A 25535-nucleotide genomic window follows, 5' to 3' on the forward strand; every position below is an offset into this window, starting at 1 on the left:
TTTTTTTTTTTTTTTTCATAACACTTTAAAGCATTCATAAAATTATCTTTTTTTTGGGACTCCTGCGAAAGTGCAAGTATAAAACTTAAAAATGATCCAGCCAGAATCTTAACTAGACTATAAAAAATGTATGTTTATTCATTTGATCTTTATATCTTTCATGTCATTTGCACACCATTTAATGAGCCTGTGTTCGGACATGAATAATTTGCAGATGTTCTTTCTAGAGGCTTCTAATTGCGATAGGCTGTGATGAAAGAAGCTAACAAGGGAATGCAATCTCTTTTCAGGAAACTGTTTGGACATCCTGTGCTGGCTTGAAGGTGAACGGACAAATCTGATTTGTAATGCAAAGAGCCACAGAGCAGCAGCCGCTGCCAGTCTGTACACTGTTAGTCCTCAACAATTAGTGTGAGTTCTGTTTTCATTCTGCTCTCCACTGAATACTGATTGGCTGAATGGCTGCTGGTGTATTGCTGCTCCCACAAATTAAGCGTGTATGTGGGGAGATTATGCAGATGATGTATAAAATATCTCTAGACTACAGTATACTATTAATGGTCAACTTTTTAATTTTCATTATCATTTAATTAATGTTATACATTTTTTCCCCTGTAAAGATAATCTGACTTTGAGATTATTTCCCCTGTGAAAAATCTTATCCTGTTTTGATCCCAAACGTAAGACACCTACAGTATGATGAAGTGACTGTTCTCTAAGAATTTATGTTGTCTAAGAGTGCCTAGGAGTCTTATTGTAGTTTTGTGGGTACAAAATAAGCCTTAATGATTGTTTACCTTTTATGTTTTTAATTTTAGTCTACAGATGGATATACTTCCAGACAAAAACCATCCTGCTCAGTGTGCCGGGGAAGATACTGCCACGTGCTCCGTTTCTCTTCATGGCAATGATGCAACTGTCTTGTTGACCCTCAGTATATCTGTGAATGGGACTACTGCACTGTCACCGAAGATGCAAATCAGCACATATAATCTAAGTAAGAATTGCACTGCAGATTCAGGTATTTCATATTTCTACATGTAGGTCTTAAATATGGTCTCATATCACAAACATTTATTGGGGACAACTGCTAAATTCCTTTTATTTTATTTAATAACTCAAGTAGAAATGGGCAAACATTTCAATTACAGTTTATTATTATTGTAAGTGATTATTATTTATTTACTAACCAAAGTAAAATGTTATGGTAATCTGACATAAGTGATCATACAGTCAATCATAATTTTTTTAGTTGTGAAAATATTTTCTGAAGTAAAATTAATCTTCTACAGTCATCTGTATGCGTGATTAAAGACTAATTGTTACGTGTTAAAAGCATGAGTTCATGGAGACCGATGCCAGGGCAACAGGTGTTTTATTAGGGTGTGTTTGTTCTTTGGGCCGAATAATACACATCTCTCTCAAGTGGTTTTCCAGGCAGTGGATTGAAATGGAATTTCGCAATGGCATGGTTAAATGGTCCAAACCTTAAGTCAAGCTCTTTTTTGTCATTCTACTGGTACAATGAGATTGTTTACCAAAGCCACATAATGTAACATTTAAATTAGTTCAATTTTAAAGCAAGGCCATTGCCATATCTTGAACATTTGGGTGACACCAAAGTTTTTTATTTATTTTATTTTATTTTATTACATTTTTTATTTAAAGGTGCATTAAGCAACTTTTCATGTTAAAAATACCCGTTTTTCTAACCCATACATGCTTAAACAATTGCCTGATGGGCTGAATGAGCCCGATCTCTGCGATTGCCTCTATAATCCTGTACAGTAAAATAAATAAGAGGGATTCGGGACGGAATCGACTGGGCGTGACGTCATGCGCGTTCACACTCACCTGGCTATGTCTGGCAGGTTTGTGTATTCGCCGCCATTATCCGCATCAGCGAAGACAACTCAAGCGACTTTGGCAAAAGTAGAAGATGGATTCAAAGAGACCGGCTTCTAGTTCATCCCAAACCCCAACGCAAACTCCACGTAACCGTGTGCACAACTCTGGTTGCAGTTTCGCGTGTCGCCAGAAGGGGGCATAGTTCTGCAAAAACTCAGAGACTTGCGCAATGCACCTTTAAAGAAATTAAATAATTAAAGTATTAAAAGGGATTTTGCACTTGAACAAACAATAACAATTGTCAAATATTCTCATAAGAGCAGTAACATCCTAAGTGAACTTAAAGAGTTGTGAGAAAATGAGATCCGCATCAGATCCGCGTCATGTGCAGCAGCGGCAGAACTTAAAGTGACAGCAGCCTAATAAACCTTTTGCTGTGATGTCTGTCATTAATGTTAATCAAAGAACAAATGTAACAGAAAATTCTAGCTTTAATAAGGATTAATCTATTTTTAATTTATAATTCATGCAGTTAACACTGAAGTGTGTGACAACTTTATTCAATTTCTGTATATTTCCAACCTGTTAGACCGGTAGGAAGGCCACAGGTAAATATGACATTTATTATAATGGGTTCACTCGAATCACCCGATTGTTTTAAGTTTACTTAAATTAAAAAAAAAATTTTAAGCATAATAAATGTTGAAATTGATAGCTTTCAATTATACTGTATAGAGAGCCTAAGTCCCTCCCCTCCGCTTCCGGCTCATGGGACCTTACTTCGGAAAAAATATGTATGGTAGTCAATGGCGAGAGACAACTTATCTTTTTATTCCGTCTGATCTGTGCCCTGAATTACACATATGATGTTTGTCAATTTAAAAGATAATTATGAAAGTCAAGAAAGTCGCAGTTTGTCATAAAACAGAAGAGTAACATTTAGTTTTATGTGAAAATCGCTCAATGAACTACATCTCTCGTCTCGCACTATGTACGTCACGAGATCCGTTGCTCGTATGTGTGCAGTCTGGTACAAAACATTCAGGCATGACGGCGTTACGTTACGATTATAAGGTAACACTATAGAAAAAATGACAGACGTTAGCTTCAGTAAAGTTAGCTTCATTCATTGAGAGAAAAGGTATGACGTCACATGTGCGCCTTCTGGGTTTGTAGTCTCTGTAATTACGTATTTTCACAGTCTTATACCTCAACAGTTTTACATCAAACTGCGACTTTCTTGACTTTAAAATGTATCTTTTAAATTGATAAACATCATATGTGTAATTCAGGGCACAATTCAAACGAGATCAACATATTTGTTGTCTCGCGCCATTGACTACCATACAATATTTTTCCGAAGTAAGGTCCCATGGTGGTCTACCGGAAGGGGAGGGACTTAGGCTCTCTATTGTTGAGTGTCTATCATTAATGTTTAAAAAAAAAAAAAATCATAAAGATATCAGTACCATTATTAGTATCAGTGATACTGGCCATCATAAAAAATGCCATTACAACAAATATTTAAAATATACTGCCTTAAGTTGTTTCTACATTAATTTGGAGAGTAAATGTGAAATTATTACAATATAAAAATATTAAAAACTCTGATGTTTTTAATCGCGATTAATTACAGAAAAAATGTATAAATATATGAAAAAATATATATACATATATGAACAGCTATATATAGACTGCAGCCTATTCTTAGAACTTGCTTTAAAGGTTCACATTATATACAGTATAATACTTTCTCAAGTATTTAACCCTCAGAGGTCGGAGATCACGCCGGCGTGATCTGCTCGATTTTTTTCCTTATGAGTTGATTGAGACCCGAAATTCTCTTTTGACTTTGATTTTACAAAACAAGTTTCATACATCAATCGATTCTGTTAAATGTGTATTATTTTTGTGTATACTCACAATAAAAACAAAGTGTTGTGCTTTTTGCCAAATGAAGAAAAATAAACACGAAGCGAGTTCTGCCTTCTCTGTGTCCGTGTAGTCCATTCTAAAACGCGTCCGAAAATGAGCTGTAGCTCAGTGAATACTCAGTCAAACAGGCATTCAGACACACAGGCATGAACCTTGAATTCTCTTCTTTTTACTGAAGTAATTTATATAAAAAACAAATATTCTCATCTTGTGAAATCTGTATTAAAAGAGAGCGATTCCAGTCGACCTCATTAGAGCTAATTCAAATGTAATGTGACTCCGCCCACGGAGAGCGCGTGCTATTCAAACGCAAATGGCTGAGGTAATCCGCGCAATCCTGTGAACGCCCCCTGTATCAGCTCGAGACAACCAAAACACAAGTTTATTCAGAACATTACTTGTTTACAACACAGCGCTGTGAGGAATAATGAGGAATACGAGGAATACGAGCTGAGGAATACTAGTAAGTTTTTCCTTCTCGGGTTTCTGTTTATGAATGAATGAACGGCATAGATGCGCGCTGTTTACCACAGCTGGCAAAAAACAATATTACCTGACAGTTCTCCATTATGGACGCGAGCGCTCTAAAACTTTCACAGAGACCTCAAAACAGAAAGTACAAATCCTTTCTTTAAAACGAATTTCGTTTTGTATCAATTGTATCTTAATTTTAATAATTTTTTCATTAACAAATTTCCTGGATTTAAAGTAAATAGGCCTATAGGCAATCACAACATAAGGTGCTTGAACTGGAGATCATCATGAATCATGAGCCTACTCGCCTCACATGTCTAAAAAATGTGAAATATATTTACAGAAAGCTGTTTCTAAACAAAACCATCCAAAACAAAAAAACTATAGCCTAATAAATGTGCATTTATCCGGTGCGTTCACTAGCCTACTGCAAAGATCGCGAGTCAAAAGCCTATCGTCAACGAATGATGATTTTTTTAGCAAACCGTATTGCTATACGGAGATGGGTAAAAATCGACTGAAATATGTTGAAATAAAATGTAGGCTATTTGTATAAGCAACGTAAACTGCAAATTAACATTTATATGCCCTAATATTTCATGAAAACGACGTTACATTCAGGCGAAATACGAAAGACAACATTTTGTTTAGTAGATTTGGGTACAGTTTTTACTGTAGAATATACTGCCTCGTCAAATAAGCTTTTGTTTAGCAATTTCTATATATAAAATAGCCTACTATTTTTGTCAAAAATAAAGTCATCAACTAAGATGTTAGCTGTAATGAATACATAGATAAAATGTAGGCCTATAATCTTTTTTTTTTTTTTTTTTACAAAGAAAGAGTACACTTGAAATATTGTTGAAATTGTAGGCTAATTATTGTTGTAATTGTAACCTTTTTAATAAAATAGCAAAACATATTTACAAGATAAATGTAAGCAAAATCTTAAATGGTCAATATAAGTCTTCTTCAAAAGATCCTTTGTCCTTGCATTGTGGCTCAGCCAGTTTCACACCTGTGTGAATGGCTAATTATGCAGAGTGGGATGGGACATTGTAATTTCAGGTGTAAACCACTCCTCGTTCACGCCCCCTCGCATATTGGCTTTCCAAGCAAAACCTGTTTTACATCAATTTAAATCAATGTATGGCTTTATGTGAACAATAAAGCAAGACTATTTTCACATAATTTTGAAGAAAAAATTATAGGCGAGGACATCCATTAGTCAAAAGTCTTATTGACACATATTTACTATGTGTTTTGAGGCCTTATTTCAGAAATTTTAGTTTTTAGTTTTTTCAATATCCATGCATAAACATTATTCTCTCAAAAATGAAAACATGTACATTCACGTGGCTCACATATTATTGTAGCCCTGTTTGTGCTTTATAGAGTGAATTTACACCTTTGCCATTAATATGTTTATAAGCAACTGAAAAAAGCACAAATGTCAGGGCATGTCAGAACATCTCAAGGGCCCCAAAAACAGCCCAGACTCCAGAGGGTTAACAACAGAAAGTGCACAGTCCACTTCATGACACTGTTTTTCATATTTAACACTGCAAAGCTGTTTGCTTTAAAGCATTCTATTGTATAAAGTGCTATATAAATAAACATAATGTGACTTGACTGGAGTATCGAATTGCAGAGCTGGTGCAAACATTTCCATATTGCTATGATCAGATGCTTTCTTAACTGCTGGTTTCTCACCGCTGTTATTTTTGTTGCATGTTTATTTTGTTATTGAGAAGAAAGCATGCAGCACATATTTACATAGTCATCTAACCGTTACTCTCAGCAGCGCGGATGACGTCGGGATGTTATTTGAGCTCTTATTCAGTGTGTTTCCTGATTATTGGATTTTGGCATGGTTTATTTTGCAAACAACATGACTCTTGTCAATCTCCTTAGTGCCTTTATAGTGGAAGTTAAACTGAGTCCACACTTCTGCTCTGTACTCTGCGGTGGGAGCTGGTATAATTATTTTGTCTTCCGTTGGTGGCAACTAGTGAGCTGGGTTTGCTAATGCTAACGTTAGCAGTGCATCCTTGCGCTTTTCCCTGTTACAGTTTATGTTCAGATATAACAACAATGGCATCTAGCGGTCGAGGTTCCACTGCCACGAATCTTGAATATAAACAAAAATATATAAATCAATACAGATTTTTAGGAATTGCCAAACATAATATCGCAATATTCACGTGTATCAATATTTTCTTATACCCCTAAGCCAAAAATCTTGTCAAATTCCAGAAAGGAAAATAAAATAAACAAAACTATAAAAACATCAAAAACATCACATTCATTGAAATTTAAGTCGTTATTCACCGAAAGTCTTCCTTGACGGACATGGTCACCATTTAATTTCATTGTATGGATTAGACATTCTGCAAAATAACCATGGAGCAAAGAAAGTACCAACATGAAGGCGAGTAAATTATGACAGAATTGTCTTTTATTTTGCTGAATTTCTCTTTAAAATGAAAATAATTGAAATGTTATATAATGTGTCTTTGTTAAACAATCTTTTTGTACCTGTACAATAATAATAAATTATATCCCAAGCTTAATTTATTGGGTGAACGATTCTTTAAGGTGTAATGTCAAGAGAACAAGTTGTCCTGACATTTTCACTTCCTTTCTTTCTGTGAAGTACATTGAACGTGTGCTGGAAAGAAGAAAAATCATTAAATTAATAAAAAGTCCAATCAGTGTAAGACTATTTGTATTAAATGCAACAGCAGAAGCCATTTACTTTATAATATGTTAGTGTCATAAGGTGGTGTTTTTAGAAGATAATGCCTGTTAATAAAGACTGCCTCAACTGATTGCTAATAATGGTATTGCCATTACTGAAAAAAAGAAAATTGCTTAATTGCTTTTTTTTTTTTTTTTTTTTTTACAAAGCAGTGGCTGCTGAGGCCATCTTGTTCTAGACAGACTTAAATGCTGTCTGCAGAACAAAATAATATTTGAATGTGAACAACAGATACATGTATGTTTTTAACTAAACCATACTAGCGAAAGGAAAACCATGGATTTGTTCTTAGTTTTGCTCTCATACTATCTTAAAGAAATTCAGAAGTTCACCCAAAAATGAACATTTGGGACTAAAAATCATCTTTAGTGTTCTACCGGATGGCCTGAGGTTTGAGTAAATTAACAGCAAATTTTCATTTTTGGGTGAACTAGCCTACTCCTTAAATGTTGATCACATACTCTCTTGATGTCTCTGAATGTTTCACATTCGGCCAGGCCTTTGTTGAATGAATGAATTTTAATTGCACATGGAATTGGTTTCCATTTGCTGAAGATGATGCCAGTCTTCGAAAAATGGGGATTCCCCTTTGAAACTGTGGAGTGTAACAATGTTAAACTGGTGATTTTTGCCTAATTCACACCCTCCACCACTTTTTCCACATAATGCAATGTGTGGATTCCCCACCCTCAGATAACGTTCGAAGACACTCTCAAAAACAATATCTCATAAGGATGATTAAAAAATAAAATTATGATACATCATGAGACAGTGTTCTGTCTTTAGGATGTCTAGACATAGAAAGGGTGTTGGCCTTGGCTTACAGGCTTTTCTAGTTGTTGTTTTTTTCTAGAACTTTTCTGTGATCTGCGAAGTACATGAAGTAAATTATTCATCAGTATTACTTATATTTAATGGACATGATGGTTGATCACTATCACCCATAACAACTGTAAAAATAAAATGATATATATATATATTTATATATAAAATCATTTATTTTCTTTGCAAATAATAACAATTTAATATATTGTGAATTTCTTCCTTTCACAGGAAGACCAGACCCACCTGTCAATCTGCATTACAATGTGACGACAGAAGGCGAAGTCATTTTCAGATGGAGTGGTACACAACCTGACAGTGATGCCATAAACTATGAGATCCGATACTCCAATTCCTTGCTTCAGCAGTGGGAGGTAATTGGACTCATTTGTCGGTCTGATGAATATGTTGAAATGGCATTACAAAATAATGTTTGTGAGAACTATGTAAAAATATATATATTACGCACATGTTTGGTGAGTTTTTTTTATTTATTTATTTTTAACTAAAATCATTATTTCATGTAAAATGGCAAAGCAATTGAACCTTCACAGTGTGAATGGATCTGTATGAACTGTGGCTCTTTTAGGTGGTGAAGGTCAGAGGTCGTTCATGGGTGCCTCTGAATGAGCTCAGTTCTGGGATCAGATACATAGTCCACGTGCGCTGCCAAAACTACTTAAACTACTGGAGTGAATGGAGCCAACCTTTCTATTTCGCACTAGATGGTAAGGATCTGTAGTACAGAAGAACTTTACATACTACTTCCCTTCATGCTGTATGTTTATACATTTGAGTAATAAATACATTTAGGTCTGTAATCAAAGACCCCCTCCCTTTTAATGACTCATCAGGTGTAGGCAATGAGTAAATGAATGCAAATACTGACATTTGTGAAAGAGTACTTAAAATGTTGCTGCCTGATATTCTCAACAACAGAGTGCACAGGTTGAGACTTTTACCCTTACATTAGCGGCTTTTAGTGTACGTCAGACTTCATGCAAATGAGTGCTTTTGCTGTTCCAGTTATATGTATCTCTCAGAGAGATCCATTGTCTTCTCTAAGCCTTTATGTTAAGAGGTTAATGTTTGATAATTACATTCATATCTACTCTTTGCTACTCTGAATCTGAATAATATTTTGGCTTGTTGCTATGCACACACAATATCTCCTTGATTTGTTCTCTAAATTAAAGATGCATCTAATTCACTGTCCATTTTCAGAATTAATTACCATGGTAAACAATGTTCAATGTTTTATAAAAGCATTAATATGCCATTTACTTAGCAAACTGAGGCCAGGCATTGCATTTGCCAAGGTATATGGCATACTTATTACTATTAAAGCAGATGTACACTAGGGTTTGTGCACTATTGAAATGTACATATTTTAATCATGAAAACTCTAGAAGACCTATTTGGTCTTGGTGGACTAGATCTGCTACATGAATAGACATACATAAACCACATATCTAGGCAGGTGGAGCTATGGGAGGTGGAGGGTTTCAGTGGAACTGTTACAGGACTAGCAAGCAAGCAATGTCATTGGCTGCAGCAGGATCAGCAGAGGCCAATCAGCTTGTGTCATGCAGTAATGATATGATTGTAGATTGCATGTAAAGGATCTATCAGCCTGCGCCTCTAGAGTTTCATGACTGAACTAGATATATAAACCAAATTTAATGTCAAAATGGTGTTAACAAGGTTGGATGTGTGCATGTCCAAAGTCCCCAGTTTAAAATTGTTAGACTTTTATTCATTCACTTATGCCATAGACATCAGTGTTTATATCTGAACTAAGTGTTTAATGAACTTTTATCCCAGTTCTTCTGTGATAAAATGAATATTTGTAACACAGAAATAACGATACTGTAGTTGAAAAGACTGTTTGTGAAGCTGTTTCATGTACATGACAGACTCCAACGTAGCTCTGAATGTTCCGGTGTGATTTTGTCAAAGACTTAAAGGTATAGCGGAGGATCTTTCCGAATTTTAGATAAGACCCGCCCTCTCCACTTTTTGAAAAGTTTGATTGATTCACCAGAATGATTGACAATTAGGAGGACCAATAGTATAGGTGATCCACCCGGAAGTAAAAAATCCTCCGCTATACCTTTAATAGACAGGCGAATCTTTGCGTAGGTGTTTGAATCGAGATCACAGTCTCAATCTTTTAACAGTTCTTCATGCAGCTTTAGATAAGAATAAAGTCATTTCACGAGTTCACATCTATATAATTAATACAATAAGTTTATGCGTATTTGGCGTGCTGTCCGGGGGGAGGGCTCCGAGCTCCGAGTTAGGCCCGAACCTAGAGTACTCCCCCCAGTTGGTAAGTGTAGATGGAACTGGAAGTGAGGAGATGGGGTGGAGGAGGGATGCTGACAAACTTTCAATGAACAGAGATAGGTCTGCTGTGAATTTATACTCTGTCATTGAGTTGATTACTGATTAATCTCCAGCTGTGCATAATTTGGTTAATAATCTGAACCTGCTCCTCCCGAACTTTGTTAATAAAACATCATGTATTGTAAATGTTTATGAGGCCAGAGTATGTACTGACCTTGAGTGCTTTTACTATGTCATCATTAGGTTTGTTATAGTAATTTTTTAATTCCTCCTTGTAAATAGTTTGTTGCTAAAATCCTTCATAATTCAAATGGAACAACAGTTTGCATATTAAAAGTCTTATGCTTGGCATCATGTTCAGTCTCAGGCCAAAAAATATCCTTAAATTCATTGAAGTTGAATGTGAACACTGAATGCGTCTTTAGAGGTTGTACAGGGGTAAAATGGCTAAAAGGATACATACTGATTCATATTCAAGTTTTAAGGACCATAAAATGCATCTCAACTGAGTGAGTTTTTGTAAAAAGTTAGAACATGGCTTAAACGTGTGCACACACACCTGTACACACAAGCACACCTTACCTTAGAATGACTCAGTATTATGAAATAAGCATTTTTTTTTTTGTAACCTGAATGAAGCAACTTGAGATTTAATTTATCTGTAGCCAAATTCTGACACTAATCAGGTGGGTGTTTTTTCTGTCTTGTCTTGCTATTAAAATACCCACACCACACTGGTGCCCATGAATAATATTAGATTAGTTATAACAATTGATTGCTGTATCCAGTCTGAGATACTGCTGCCAACTAATGCTGCACTTAGAGCTGTCTGCATATTAGATAATGTTTAAACCATTTCAGCTTGATTTAACCTCATGATACAGCCATGAAAGACTCTGGATTCTGTCTCTGTTTTCCTCCTTGGATAATATTTTTTTTTCTGATATCTCAGTTGGGTTGTATATTTTCAGAATCCATGCTGTGCAAGTCACCATAGCAACTAAGCTTCAGGTTGTTGACTAGCATTACAATAAAACAGCTTTCTCATTTCTGCAAGGGACCAAGATGGGAAGGGGGGAAAATAAGAATCAATACAAGGGTGAATCTCATAACACCTGTCAGGAACATGTCCAGGTTATTTTTCCATCTTAAAATCAAAAGAAACATTTGGTAACACTTTCAATGAAGCCTGTATTTATAATGCATTATTAGGGAATTCTTAATGCATTATAATACATGCATAATGCCATACAAACAACCTTATAATATGACAGTTGTACAACAGTTACAATACATTATAATACTTACCTATAGAGTACAATGCATTATAAAACCAGATGAAGCCTACATTTATATGCATCATAAGAGTGAAAATTAAACCAGACATGTTTTTGTACTTATATGCCATGTTTTCTAAATTTTGTTTTTTTTTATTTGTATGTGTAATGCTCAAAACACTCACTATCTTTTTCTGCCCCTCAAAGTCAGTTACATCCCTGCTGAAGTCTTCACGACGCCCGGTTCAGAGGTAACGGTTTATGCCGTCTTTCACAACCGCAGCTGGAGTGCAAGTAAAGCTGTGTGGTTTCTAAACGGGAAAAAGAAGATTCCGGAAAGCCAGTACAGGGTGATCAACTATCAGGTCAGCGCAGTCACTATGAAGGTAGATGAACCCGGGTTTGATACTCTGATGTGCTGCCAACAGTTGGGAGAGAGGGTCAACTGCAGCATCCCCTATGCCAAAATATACACAGAAGGTGGGCAATGAATTATGGAGGACATCTTTATCCAGACAGTTAATCCAATTTTGCTTGTTTGAAAAGCTAGATCATTTAAAATGGACTCTTTTCTTCAGGGAGTTTTAATGCGGATATTACCTGCGAAAGTGAGATTTCAAAGGTGGACACCATGGCCTGTAAATGGAATAATAGTGTTTGGGCGCAGGTCAGACCCCTTTACAGGTATGAACACAATCATAGCTCATCCGTTTTCTATTCCTGTTAAATTGTTTGCTGCACAGATGCTAAAGATCTTACATTTTTGTTATAGACAATATAACGTTTTATCAAACGGTACATGTGAAACCATAGCAAAGACGCAGGGCAGTGAAGAAGCTGAAGAAAACATGTCTTTGGTAAAGGAGTGCCCACTTGATCCAGATGACCACAAAAAATGCAATTTAAGCGGCCTTAGCCCGTTTCGTTGCCACAAAATCTGGTTGGAAGTGGAAGGAGGGCGTGGGAAAGTGAGATCACTTCCTGTCAATGTTTTACCCTTTGACTATGGTGAGTTCCAAAGATTTCCAGCAGCATCCAATCTCCAAAGTTATAAGTATTCTGTTAGTTTTCAATTACAGACTGAATTGCTGTCTGACAAATGAAACTGGAATCTTTCACTGAAAATTAAATATATCAATATAATATTATATATTAGTTTTAATTAAATATAAGTGTATTTTGAAATGTAAATATAATTAATATATATACACAACCGTTCAAAAGTTTGGAGTCGGTAAGTCTCTTATGCTCACCCAGGCTGAATTTATTTGAACAAAAATACCGTAAAATAGTAATTTTGTAAACTATTATTGCAGTTTAAAAAAACTGTTTTCTCTTTTAACCGTTTTTACAGTGCAATTTATTCTTGTTATGGCAAAGCTGAATTTTAAGCATCATTATTCCAGTGTTCAGTGTCACATGATCCTTCAGAAATCATTCTAATATGCTGATTTGGTGATTCTGTAACATTTCTTATTACACAGTTAAAAATGGTTGTGCTGCTTAATGCTTTTGTGGAATATATAAATATAATTACATTTTTTTAATGTCTTTGCTGTCACTTTTAATTAGTTTAAGGCATCATATTCTTGCCACTGTATTCACGTTGCAAACTGAGATGAATAACAATTTCCCTCTGTGTTTTTCAAAGTGAAACCATCTCCTCCCTCAGACCTTGAAGCGATCACTTTGCCAAACAAAACCTTGAGCGTAAAGTGGATACGTCCCAGTTTACCTGTATACGACATGCAGTATGAGCTGCGCTTCGTGGCTTTGCATGGGATGGCAAATGTGCAATGGGAGGTAGGAAGAAGTTTTTGGAAGATGGGGTCTCAGGTGGACAATGAAACCAGACAGCTGAAGAAAATATATTTGAGCTAATGCTTCATGCATAGTGCTCCATCACAGGGGGAAGGCAATGAAGTACGGTGGTCTGATCTGTTTATCTGTAATTGAGATGTTTCGGATTGAAATGATAAGCTAGACTGATCCTAAATGAATAAATCAAAGTTAAACGTTCCTCTTCTTATGCCCACCAAACTTCTTAGAACTTAATTTTCAATTGATCCTTTTTAGATTTTAAAAGGAAGATGGTTATATTCTGTACTAATGTCTTCAATTTTCTGTGGCATTTACAGGTCATCCGTTCTCTGTCGAAAGAACAGGCAGAGATTCCGCTTGAAGATTCCTGTGTTCAGTTTAAAGTAGAAGTTCGCTGTAAAAGACTGGTTGGCTCTGGATACTGGAGTGACTGGAGCAGCAGTCACACTTCGATTGTTTACAACAGGAAAGGTAAAGTTATCAATATAGTTCTGCTACTATTATTTATGTTGTACAGAAGCCTTAATTTTCTCCTAATCTCACCAAAGCAACAGCTATTAATTGCTCGCCATTTCTCTCGTCATTCGCAAACCATTTATCTGTCAAACATCATTCTATAACCATGCAGACATCCTTCGAGCTGGCTGGCAGTGAAATTGACCGTACTGTATGTTCTTCAAAGTGACTATAGTGTCGACGATAGTGTCATACTCTTCCTCATGTCTGAACTATTTCAGCTTGAGTCTCTAGTCAAAGAAATAGCTTTTGTTACCTCCAGATCAAGAAAAACAAGAAAAAGCAACTTTTAAATTGAGATCAAGAAAACTTTTTTGTTATGTAGAGATCACAAGGAAATTAAGATTTAAGGAAAACAACTTTTGTTACGTGGAGATCACAAGAAAATTGTCAACATCTTGAACAAACTTTTGTTGTCTGTTGTAGTGGTTTCCTGAGCTTTTTGTTTTTCTATGGATTTTTTTTTTGGCATAGTAAAATAATACCTTTAGTTGTAGTTTACCTTTTTGACAAATAATTTTGTCAGATAAATACATAACCAAATTTAGTGTTTTTTTCTTCCCTCATATTTAATATATTTAAAAAATATGAAACATCTTCCTTAAATTTCGATGGTTTAATCGAACTTGTAGGGTCATTAAAAACAAATATCCCCTCGGACATCACTTTTGGCCATTATTGTATAACAAAAAATATATGGAATAGAAATTTGATACATTTTTTTTAAATCATTTGTGATGAAACCCACATTACTTTGCCAATATGTATGACAACAGCATAAAAGAAGACCAGACTGGAACTGAAATAAATAAATAAATCAGAAGAAAGCATTCTTTCATTTTGGCCTTGGTAGCCCATGTGATTCTTCACTTATTCTGAATACACACCTGCTTTATAATAACCATTTGTATGTACATGAGTCATGAGTACTTTTGTAATTTGTGAGAACTTCAAATGAATGAAGTATAAGTGATGTTTACAAGGATGGGCTGATGACAATTTAGAATTTTATTTTATTGTTTTATTTTTGTTGTCAGAAACCCTGAATATAAGTTACTCATTGGTTTAATTTGTTAGTGTGATTGTAATAATTTAAATGGCCCTGCATATATTAATTGGCTTTGTCTTCATATTGAGAATGTTTTGAACTGAACAGAGTTATGATAGAAAATCCATTAGGGTTAATGGAAATTGTACCACACATTACCCACCTAAAGTGCAATGCAACTGCTGAGGTGAAGATCAATATGTTCTTACAACACCATTTGTCAGCTCTTCACAGAACCTTTCTAAAATCTTTACGTTGATGCAGAGGTGTCTCCTAGTGCCAGAATGTGTCGTCAGCATTTCAGGGTATTATCACAGTCATTCTTGTCTGGTACAGTATCATCACTTTAATTATGGGGTTGTAGGAATTTGCCATACCTTCTTTCTTAGTTACATAAATACTTAACTGGAGGTTTGTAGTCAGAAGGTATGCTAGTGTCAGATAATAGAGAAATATTTCATATGATAAGCTAGTAAAATTACAAAAAATGTGGCGGTCATAGCCTTGATGACAGCTCTCCAACATACAGTATGGTGAGAGCGATTCATGGCTCATTGTCCTTTCCCGATCCCATTCTTCTCTCTGCTATCCAATTGTTTCCTGTCTTTCTGGGTTTGTCCCTTCCAAATAAAGGCAAAAAGTCCAAAAAATAACTTGATTACTGAATGAAAAATGCTTACTGTGCAATTATGACCTTAAATAATTTTTTCCATAAGTTATTTAGTCCTTTTTATGAAGGTTAACTTAAGTTTATTATGCTTATATTAATATTTATTTTATAATGTATAACATTTATTTAAGAACAATCCAACTATATGAAGGGACCAACAACTTCCATTTAGGTTTGGACTGGGATTTTTGAAGGTGGATAAATACGTTTTTTTGTGACCATTTCTCATTTCTCATTTTTTTCCACTGGTTTATAATTAAAAAATTAATTTGAAATTACATTTGAGTTATGCCTATGTACACTACAGTCCAAATTTTTTTTTATTGGTACATATTTCTATTTTAAATGAATGCTGTTCGTTGAACTTTCTATTCATCAGAGAATCCTAAAAATATGTATTTCGATTTCCATACAAATATTAAGCAGCACAACTATTTATATTTATATATATATATATATATATATATAAAGCATATTTTATATATTAAATATATTATGTTTTTTTATATATTAAATATATATTAAATATGTTAGAATGTTGTTATATTAAATTGTTGTATATCACAATATTCCTGTTTTTACTGTATTTTTGGTCAAGTAAATGCATCTTTGGTGAGCATAAGAGACTTCTTTAAAAAAAAAAAAAACTTTTGATCCCAACCTATACCATTCCCCTCTAATTCATCCATAGTTTCCCCATCCCCTCTTTTCTTTTCTCAAAAGACCAAATATAAAATTGAGACACAATGAGACATGGTCTATTAAAAAGACCAGACTCTATTTCAGCTTTAAAGGAACACTCCACCGTTTTTTGAAATAGGGCTTATTCACCTTCTTTCCTACATTTAGATAGGTGGGCAAATGCATTTTTGTCTCAGTGCATGCATTGTTTTAGTTTGACAGGTTCGGTGCTAGCTTAGCTTAGCATAATGAATGGAATCCTTTGTTGCTAGCTAGCATGTCCTCAGAAGGAATCATAAACACGGGACGTGATGGTAAACTGTCCATTGTGCCAATGGATGGAATGCACATGAGATTTGCCTTGATGTTGAGAGTGGCGTGGGAGCTGTACCTCAGTCACGGGAAAGATGTAAATTTCGGGACACATCATCAGTAATGTACCTTTGAATCAGGGGGTGTTTTGGCCTTTCAACACTAGACACCCTCATCAAAGGTGGCCAGCTACAGGGTGATCAAACCTGAGCTTGTGTCCCATGCCCAATCATGAAAATTGCTTGGTTGATTACATGGCACAGCCCACGGGACTATGCAAGGCAGGAGGCGTCCTCTTCCCTGAGTCAAGCCTAGAGCTGACCGCATACCTTGTTCACCCTCCTCATGGAGGGTTGTGCCCTGGGTTCTCAAGTGGGTTATAGGGTGGGGGGATTAGTGAGTGGGTCGATTAGTGAGTGGGTCATATTGATGCTCTATGAGCCCAACAAGGATCCTTTCTCTTAATCCATATCCACTGGCTGCTTCTTTCGGCAGCTTCAGAGACGGATCTAATTGTCTGTCGCAGAGCCTGTCCATGGATGCCAAGGTCTTTCAGCAGTCTGATGGTAGAAGAAGCCACAAAACCTCTGCAACCCACTTCAACCGGATAGACTTTCGCTTTCCATCCCCTTTGTTGAGCGTCTGCTGCCAGTTCTGTATAGCGCAGTTTCTTGCGTTCATAGGCCTCATCCGTTGAATTCTCCCATGGGACTGTGAGCTCAGTGATGTAAACAGACTTCAATGAAGGGGACCAGAGAACCAAGTCTGGCCTAAGGGTGGTGACTGCAATCTCAGCTGGAAAGATTAGTTGCTGGCCAATATCGACAAGCATCTTCCAGTCCCGGGCCATGGCTAGCTGTCCAGCCTCTGATTTGGTAGGGGGATGTTTGGGCTTCTTCTGTCCCTCTCGGATGAAGGTTGGGGCCGTGGTGGAATTGATTGCTCTCAGGGGCAAGGAGTTGGTGGTATTCCTCTGGCTCTCAAGAGCTGCTGCCAGACTCTTGAGGACCTTGTTGTGTCTCCAGGTGTAACGACCTTGTGTGAGGCTGGTTTTACAACCAGCCAAGATGTGCTTAAGAGTCGCTGGAGTTGGGCAGAGGGCACAGGTTGGGTCCTCTCCATACAACTGGTGGAGGTTTTTTGGAGATGGGAGCACATCATAGGTGGCTCTTATGATGAAGCTGATGTTACTTGCCTCCATTTCCCATTATTCTATTTCTCCATTATTCACCTTCTTTCCTACATTTAGATAGGTGGGCAAATGCATTTTTGTCTCAGTGCATGCATTGTTTTAGTTTGACAGGTTCGGTGCTAGCTTAGCTTAGCATAATGAATGGAATCCTTTGTTGCTAGCTAGCATGTCCTGAGTAAAAGTGATATAAAAATATAAAAAAAACACCTAATTACTTCTTGTGGCCTGCGTATTCACAACGAGTACAAATAGCGATGCAGATTAACACTAGGCGATTTCCTATGCAGATATTGACTTGGGACTATATTGGGGGAAGCACAGGCGAAGCACTGCTACTTGGGCGCAGAGATATCACGCCCAAGTAGCAGTGCTTCGCCTGTGCTTCCCCCTAATATAGTCCTTGATATATAAGTCAATATCTGCCTAGGAAATCGCCTAGTGTTAATCTGCATCGCTATTTGTACTCGTTGTGAATACGCAGGCCACAAGAAGTAATTAGGTGTTTTTTTTATATTTTTATATCACTTTTACTCAGGACATGCTAGCTGGCAACAAAGGATTCCATTCATTATGCTAAGCTAAGCTAGCGCCGACCCTGTCAAACTAAAACAATGCATGCACTGAGACAAAAATGCATTTGCCCACCTATCTAAATGTAGGAAAGAAGGTGAATAAGCCCTATTTCAAAAAACGGTGGAGTGTTCCTTTAATATACCTTTTTGAACATAAGATATAGTGTCCTGGAAATAATCATGACTGTATAGCCTTGTCATTTCAGCACCAGAAATGGGACCAGACTTCTGGCGCGTTCTACAAGAGGATCCTGTTACTAGGAACGTGACAAGTGTCACACTGATCTTGAAGGTTGGTAATAATTGACGTGATTGACTTTCTTTAGCAGCCAAATTATTGCAGACATCCCAACCTGCACAAAGTCATTTCCGGGAGTCAAGAAATCTCCAAGGGGGGGGGGGGGGTATTCGGTTCGAGAAATCTCCAACGGGGGGGGGGGGGGGGTATTCGGTTCGAGAAATGTCCAACGGGGGGGGGGGGGGGGGTCTGATTAATTCGGCTCGAAAGTAGAGATAAAATCCCGAGGCACACACGCACACTAGCGCACACACGCAAGGTCTCTCGCTCCCTCTCTCTGCCGTGCGCGCGCTACGTTTGCGCGCTCTTGCTTCCGGGAGATTTTAACTGATTTGCGGGCATCAGGGAGCCGCTATCAATATGCGGGAGACTCCCGGAACTTCCGGGAGACTTGGGATGTCTGTTATTGTGATATAAAAAAGTCTGCTGTGTTTGAGCTTGAATGGTTTTGTTTTGTTTTTGTTTATTTGTCAATTTTAGCAGCCTGTCCTATCAGGAGATCCATATAGTTGTGTGGAGGGTCTCGTGATTGAACACCAGGCCTCAGGTGGAGCCGTGTGGTCAAAAGAAACAACCTTGGCTCAGTTTCACTCATTCCAGTGGAGGGAGGAAGCGCACACAGTCACTGTAATGTCTCGCAACGCTTTGGGCATCTCTACACGGAATAGCAACATGACGCTGTTACATCAACCCAAACGTGAGCTGACATGCTTCATACCCTTCCTATAACATCACACAAAATTCTTTCATATTCAGTCTAATGCATTTTCAATGTTTGATGCGCAAGGAGTTTTGTTTGCCTTCAAACTAAATACGTGTCTATGTATGTGCCTAATGATGGGGTTTTAATTCATCCGGCCCTAAATTTTCGAAGTAACTGTTTTGATAGAAGCTTAATGTTGTTTTGTTGGTGAAAGTGTTGTTTGGGAAGAAGATTTGGATTAGTTATTACATATATACAATGAAAGATAATAGGATTCTCTGATATTTTGTTCCTGCTTGTTATTATCTGTTCCCGCACATAGAAATAATAAGGTTTCCCCTATTATTTGAATTAATAATGTCCTTCTTTCCTTTTTTAGGACGATGTGTACGTTCGTTCAGCGCAGTTGCAAATGCGAGCTGTCTGCATCTCTCCTGGAGCCTGTTGCCTGATCAGCCGGTGCCTCAGTCATTTGTCATCGAATGGTTAGACCTGAACAAAGACCCTAAACAGGACGGATCTCTAACTGAGAGGTTACAGTGGGTCAGAGTTCAGTCCGCATCGAGGGATCTCTCTCTTTGCCGTATGTTATTTTTGTTGATATTTTCAGGGTTTTAGACACATGAATGTCAACTTCTGGAAATTATATGAAAACAAATATAGGTCCTTGAAAGTACTTGTATTAAACATTAACAACATTTTTAGAGTAGCATTTTGCTTTTACAAAAATTGGCCTTTATGCGCTGCCAATGCCAGAACGAAACAGCGCTACTGACTATTTTGAAGAATGTTGGTAATCAAACAGTTGACAGTCGCCATTGACTTCCATAGTATGGAAAAAAAATACTATGGAATTGAATGGCTACTTTCAACTGTCTGGTTACCAACATTCTTTAAAATATCTTCTTTTGTGTTCAACAGAAGCAAGAAGCTGAAATGTTTTCAATAATGATTCATAAAAAAGGAAAACAAACCAGTGTGAAATAAAAGTTAAAAGCAGGAATAAGAAAGCTGCAAACTGCATCTCTCCTTCAAACTCGCTCTCTCTCCTCATTGATTTTTTAAAAAGGCCTTTAAATTTGATTTTAGTTGTCGACATATGCATTAACATTACTGCAGTAATGATAGACACAGGTGCAGTAGGTTTTTGATACTGTCCAGATAGTAGTAACACATCCACCTTTATTGTCTTTATTGTGCTTGATATAAAATAAAAGGTGCTTTCATATCAGAACATAAAACATATAAAAAAGAGTTTATTCTTAGCAATAGAAATGATCTATGACAGAATAACTTGTTTTTGTACAGGTCGTTTTTATGGCTCAGAGGAGTTCACATTGTATCCAGTGTTTGTGGATGGTGAGGGGGAGCCGGTTCGATGCACAGGTAGGTTTTATAGCAGTGACAAACAATGCATTGACGTCATCATTTGATCAATTAACCAACTGAAGCCATTTTTTTTTACACACATTTGGTGTTTGGCAAGTGGTCCCTGGTTGACATACATTGTAGTATTATATAAAATATTAATTTATTGACTGACAACTGTGTTCACATTATACAAATAGCTGTCTGAAAAAAAAAAAAAAAGTTAATCTATAGAATTTTTTTGTTTTGTTTTGTCTTCCAGCTACTAGAGGCGACCCTGCAGCGTACATACTGCTATTGATCATTGCGTTCCTGTCAGTGGTGCTGTTTGTCACACTCATGATGTCACAAAACCAGTAAGACCTACAACTATCTTCTCATGGTCAAGATAAAGATAGTTAGAGTATCATAGGTTTTGTCTGTGACCCCTAGAGTATCCAGTGAGATACTGCAGGGATCTGCCAAATATCTGATATACTAATTTTATGAAACTATTAAAATAATTTAGGGCTGTCGATTTAACGTTAATTTAATTAGGTGTAGAAAAATAGTGCAAAAAAAAAATATTTAACGCTTTTAACGCACCCGCCCCACCCCAGAGCTACGTAGGTCATCTTTCATAAAGTTGATTGGTGATGAACATAAAAAGCAGCGCAACAACTCACTGTTTGATTGAGCCTATCGAATTCAGTTAGAATGCCCCTAAAATTCAAGATATCACGGCAAAAATACCCCTATATGAGTTTTTGTCTTATATTTATATTATATGATATAGTTAACCAATGTCACATGAGTAACAAGCGCTATATTACGAGTGCTGTTTTTGTCCCAAATAAGTGCAAATGTGATTGATTTTATACAACAGTCCAATAAATAAGAAGCTAATGTTGTGTTATATTTTAGACACAATATTGTCTGTTTTTGCTCAATTTTGCCAATAAAAATATTACCTGTACTGTAAAGCCAGAGCAGAACTGTTGGGCGTCTCCGAGCAACACAGAGGTGTTTCCTTTCTGAATGAATCTGCGTTTTGAGCTAATCAATCTGGTGAACCAGTGACTCAAATGGCCCGTTTGTAAAGAGAGCCATTTACTTAAAGAAATAGTTCACTTAAAAATTAAATTCTGTCATCATTTACTCACCCTCAGTTGTTTCAAACCTGTATGAATTTCTTTCTTCTGCTGAACACAAAAGAAGATATTTTGAAGAATGTCGGTAACCAGACAGTTGATGTACCCCATTGACTTCCATAGTAGGAAAAAAAATACTATGGAAGTCAATTGGGTACATATTGACTTCCATAGTAGGAAAAAAAATACTATGGAAGTCAATTGGGTACATATTAACTGTCTGGTTACCGACATTCTTCAGCAGAATAAAGAAATTCACAAAGGTTTGAAACAAACTTGAGGGTGAGTAAATGATAACAGAATGTATGTCTTTGCGGAACATAAAAAAAGATATTTTCAAGAATGTTGGTAACCAAACTGTTTTGGTCTGTTGAATCAAATAAAAATGTTCTTTCTAAAACTAATTTTTGTAATGTCTATTTGATGATTTTCTCATTTAACACAACAATGATTTTAAATGACCTTTTGGAGGTAATTTCTCATCCAAATTTGTTGTTCGATTAATTTGCATAATTACAAAATTTATAAGCATTTCTTTTTTTATCTAATTAATTACATGATGTGCCAATTAATTAATCTAAAAAAATTGAATCGCTTGACAGCCAAAATCATTAAATCAAAATATATTAACTTCATACCAAAGCTAAGTTAAGTTAAAAGCTTAAAGGTTAGATAAATGTTTTGTTCACATTAAAATTAATTTAAGGTTAAATTATAATGTGCAACAATTATATATGACTTAATATTAAGTATTTAATTGCTTTGCAATGCAACTATCATGACAAAGTATGTACCGGTACTGTAAATGCATGGATATGCATACCATGTTATTATAGCCTGGGAGCTTTAATGCAATATTCAGTTTGTGCTCTGCTACTCTGCTACCAGTGGATAATGGATAAATAAGGCTAAAAAACCGTCCTGAAAGAAAAATCTGTCAAATCAGATTATAAAATCACAGACCATTTGTTTATATACCTAGGTTACCTTTATTCTAGCAGAAGAACACATTCAAAAGATTTTATAAAGATTTGTTGGAAGATTTTGTAAGACAAGTTTGAATTAAAGCGAGGGGATTTTGTTTGGTTATATTGCATGTCAGATTTACAATACATAACAGGGCTTACAGAGTGAATAAGGAATGTAATGTACATAAATTGCTGTAGTGGTCATTCTTAGCAATGGTGTAGTTTGCTTGAGGGTAAATATTTCACAGATAATTACCAAAGTAACTGATACAATCATATTGCTGCTCATCTGTTTAGACTTGTTCCCCAAAGGATAATATAGTGACTATGTGTACCACAAAAAGGGACATGCCTATTAAGCCCATTTAAGGAGTGGCAGAAGTGCAAATTCATTTTTATTTATCAAGTTTTTATTTTCTTATGTTTGAGTACAAAATATATTTTGTGCATATATACACAAATACATTTACATTACAGTTTAAAAACATTTTCGGCCTGTTCATTTTTGAAATGTTTTCGGAAGAAGGCTACATTTGTTTGATCAAAAATTCAGTAATATAATAATCCTATAATCCATCATCTTTCAGGATGAGAAAACTCATGTGGAAGGATGTTCCAAATCCCAACAACTGCTCCTGGGCCAAAGGAATGGACTTCAGGCAGGTCAGTGTGACCAACTGTCACATAAACAAATTAGCATCCAGTGACAGAAGATTAGACCATTTTAGGTTTAAATTTCTGCCTTTCTATTAAGGGCTAAATATATTATTATATTTTAAATGTACATATGAGAGATAAATCTGAATGGCTTAAGCAGAGTACACATTTGTTGTTTTTTCATCACATAGAGAACCATCGTTTGTATTGGACCATTGTTTAATTAATAAATGAAAACACAAGCGATCTTTTTATTAAATTGACACTTAAATGTTACAAACATATTTCAGGCATGTAATGTAATGTAAACATAACACCCCCATTCAATTCAATTAAATAAGCTACAGCTTTCTGTAAAGCTGTTTTGAATGATATGTAATGAAAAAAAACACTATATAAAAAAATGTGAATGGAACCGAATTGAATAGAAAATACAGATCCGTATAAATTCTGAAAAATCACATCCCTGTAAACATTATGCTGCAGGTAAAGCTGATAGGAGAAACTGTTTTAACACATTCAAAATATATCAGTAATCACATTTCCACAACACTTGTGTTTCTTGCTCCTTGCAGATTGACACCATGGAGAACCTGTTCCCTCACTCTGAAGGTCTCACTGCCTGTCCACTGCTGCTGGTCTCTGAGAGCATCTGTGAGGTGGAAATCGAGAAGTGTCCTCCTCTCATGCTTGAACATGAAAAAGAAAATGAAGTACTCATTTATAACTCTGGAGAACAGGAAACCACAGCGTCTGCCCGTCCGGGAGACTCCTCTGAACCTTTATCACTGGAGGCTTCCACTGCCGCTGCTACCCCAGAAACATCAGGCCAGTCCTCAGTGACGTATTCGACCGTTCTCCTCTCCGATCAGCCTGCTCTCCTTCAAAAGCAGCAGGAGAGTCTGAGCAGCTCCAGCGACGAAGGCAACTTCTCTGCCAACAACTCAGACATTTCTGGCTCCTTCCCTGGAGGACTCTGGGACATGTGCTTGGACAGCACCAATCCTCGCCATTCCAGCTCATACAACTCCGTGGAAGAGTTCTCGGAAACATCGGAACAAGATTATGAAGCATCGGAAAGCACCGGTGTAGCCAAAGACCTCTACTACCTCGAGATGAATGAGGAGGAGAAGCAGGAAGGAGAAGAGGATAATGAGGAAGCACAGGATGGACAGGATAAGAATGAGGTAGTTGTGAGGGTGGAAGGCAAAAATTCCACAGCCGTCGATTCCAATAATGTATCTCATAGCATTCCACTTTATCTGCCTCAGTTTCGAACCGAATGCATTAATCCACCCTGAAATAATGAGAACAGCACCACCTGGTGGTAATGTGGGATAATTTTATTCCTCGCTGGATGGAAGTTCATAAAATGCCTCAGTGGCTTTCCAACAGGGCTGCAGGATTTGGGGAAAAGAAACCTAAAAAAAAAAAAAAATTGTGACTCCTGTTTAAAAAGTGTTTTTTTTTAAAGCTCCAGGCTGAACAATTCGAGGGAAAAAATCTATTTGCAAATTTTGTGATTATACAGTGTGATTATAAAATACAGCATTACTATAAAATTATATATATTGTTATCAGTTTTTATTAAGATTATTATTACTAAAAGAAAAATACTTAGCAAAATAAAAATATTACTATTGTAATATTTCACTGTAAAATAAAAACATTAAGAAAAAAATATAATAATTATGCCAAAAAATATTTTTACAGTATAACAGTAAAATTATATTACTAATATGAATGGCTGTCTCAATTTCTTCATTTTCAAAAATGAAACCATCAGCTACGCAAGTTTTTACGCAACGCATAAGTTAACCAGATACCAGAGCAAATGCAGAGATGAGTTTGTGTGGAGCAGCATTTCCTGAAAGACACTGAAAACACCAGATCATGATCATGAGTGTGTGTAAAACAACACTATGTGGTGCTTCACTCTGAAACATGCAGCGCATACATTTCGTGAGCTTAGAATTATAAGGTTTTATCTCCACTTTTGGTCGATATTTAGTTTTTGACATAATCTGATCCATTAGGTGTTTATTAATGCCTGTGTGGTGTTATTTTTGTAAAAAAAAAATATTTTGTTAGTAGTTATTAATAAAATAAAAAGGTTCCATCTCAGTTTTGCCA

General features: G+C 36.3%; 1 protein-coding gene across 3 annotated transcripts in view; it reads left to right on the forward strand.

The window, feature by feature from the left end:
• lepr (leptin receptor) overlaps positions 1-24846 on the forward strand; it is a gene marked incomplete at its 5' end in the record, with an annotated part of 55728 nt that extends 30882 nt beyond the window's left edge. For all 3 annotated transcript variants that reach the window (XM_081380564.1, XM_081380563.1, XM_081380562.1), the window contains 16 exons: positions 291-411; positions 819-997; positions 8072-8214; positions 8430-8568; positions 11674-11946; positions 12045-12150; positions 12239-12474; positions 13118-13269; positions 13605-13758; positions 18485-18570; positions 19057-19273; positions 19659-19862; positions 20588-20665; positions 20910-21003; positions 23333-23408; positions 23978-24846. In XM_081380564.1, the coding sequence (XP_081236690.1) occupies positions 291-411; positions 819-997; positions 8072-8214; positions 8430-8568; positions 11674-11946; positions 12045-12150; positions 12239-12474; positions 13118-13269; positions 13605-13758; positions 18485-18570; positions 19057-19273; positions 19659-19862; positions 20588-20665; positions 20910-21003; positions 23333-23408; positions 23978-24703 (2984 nt within the window). In that variant the 3' untranslated portion in view covers positions 24704-24846. The remainder of the gene's footprint in view (positions 1-290; positions 412-818; positions 998-8071; positions 8215-8429; positions 8569-11673; positions 11947-12044; positions 12151-12238; positions 12475-13117; positions 13270-13604; positions 13759-18484; positions 18571-19056; positions 19274-19658; positions 19863-20587; positions 20666-20909; positions 21004-23332; positions 23409-23977) is intronic.
• Positions 24847-25535: the final 689 nt, after the last annotated feature.

The sequence above is a fragment of the Scardinius erythrophthalmus genome, assembly GCF_964197995.2.
Source record: "Scardinius erythrophthalmus genome assembly, chromosome: 12".
Classification (NCBI taxonomy): domain Eukaryota; kingdom Metazoa; phylum Chordata; class Actinopteri; order Cypriniformes; family Leuciscidae; genus Scardinius; species Scardinius erythrophthalmus.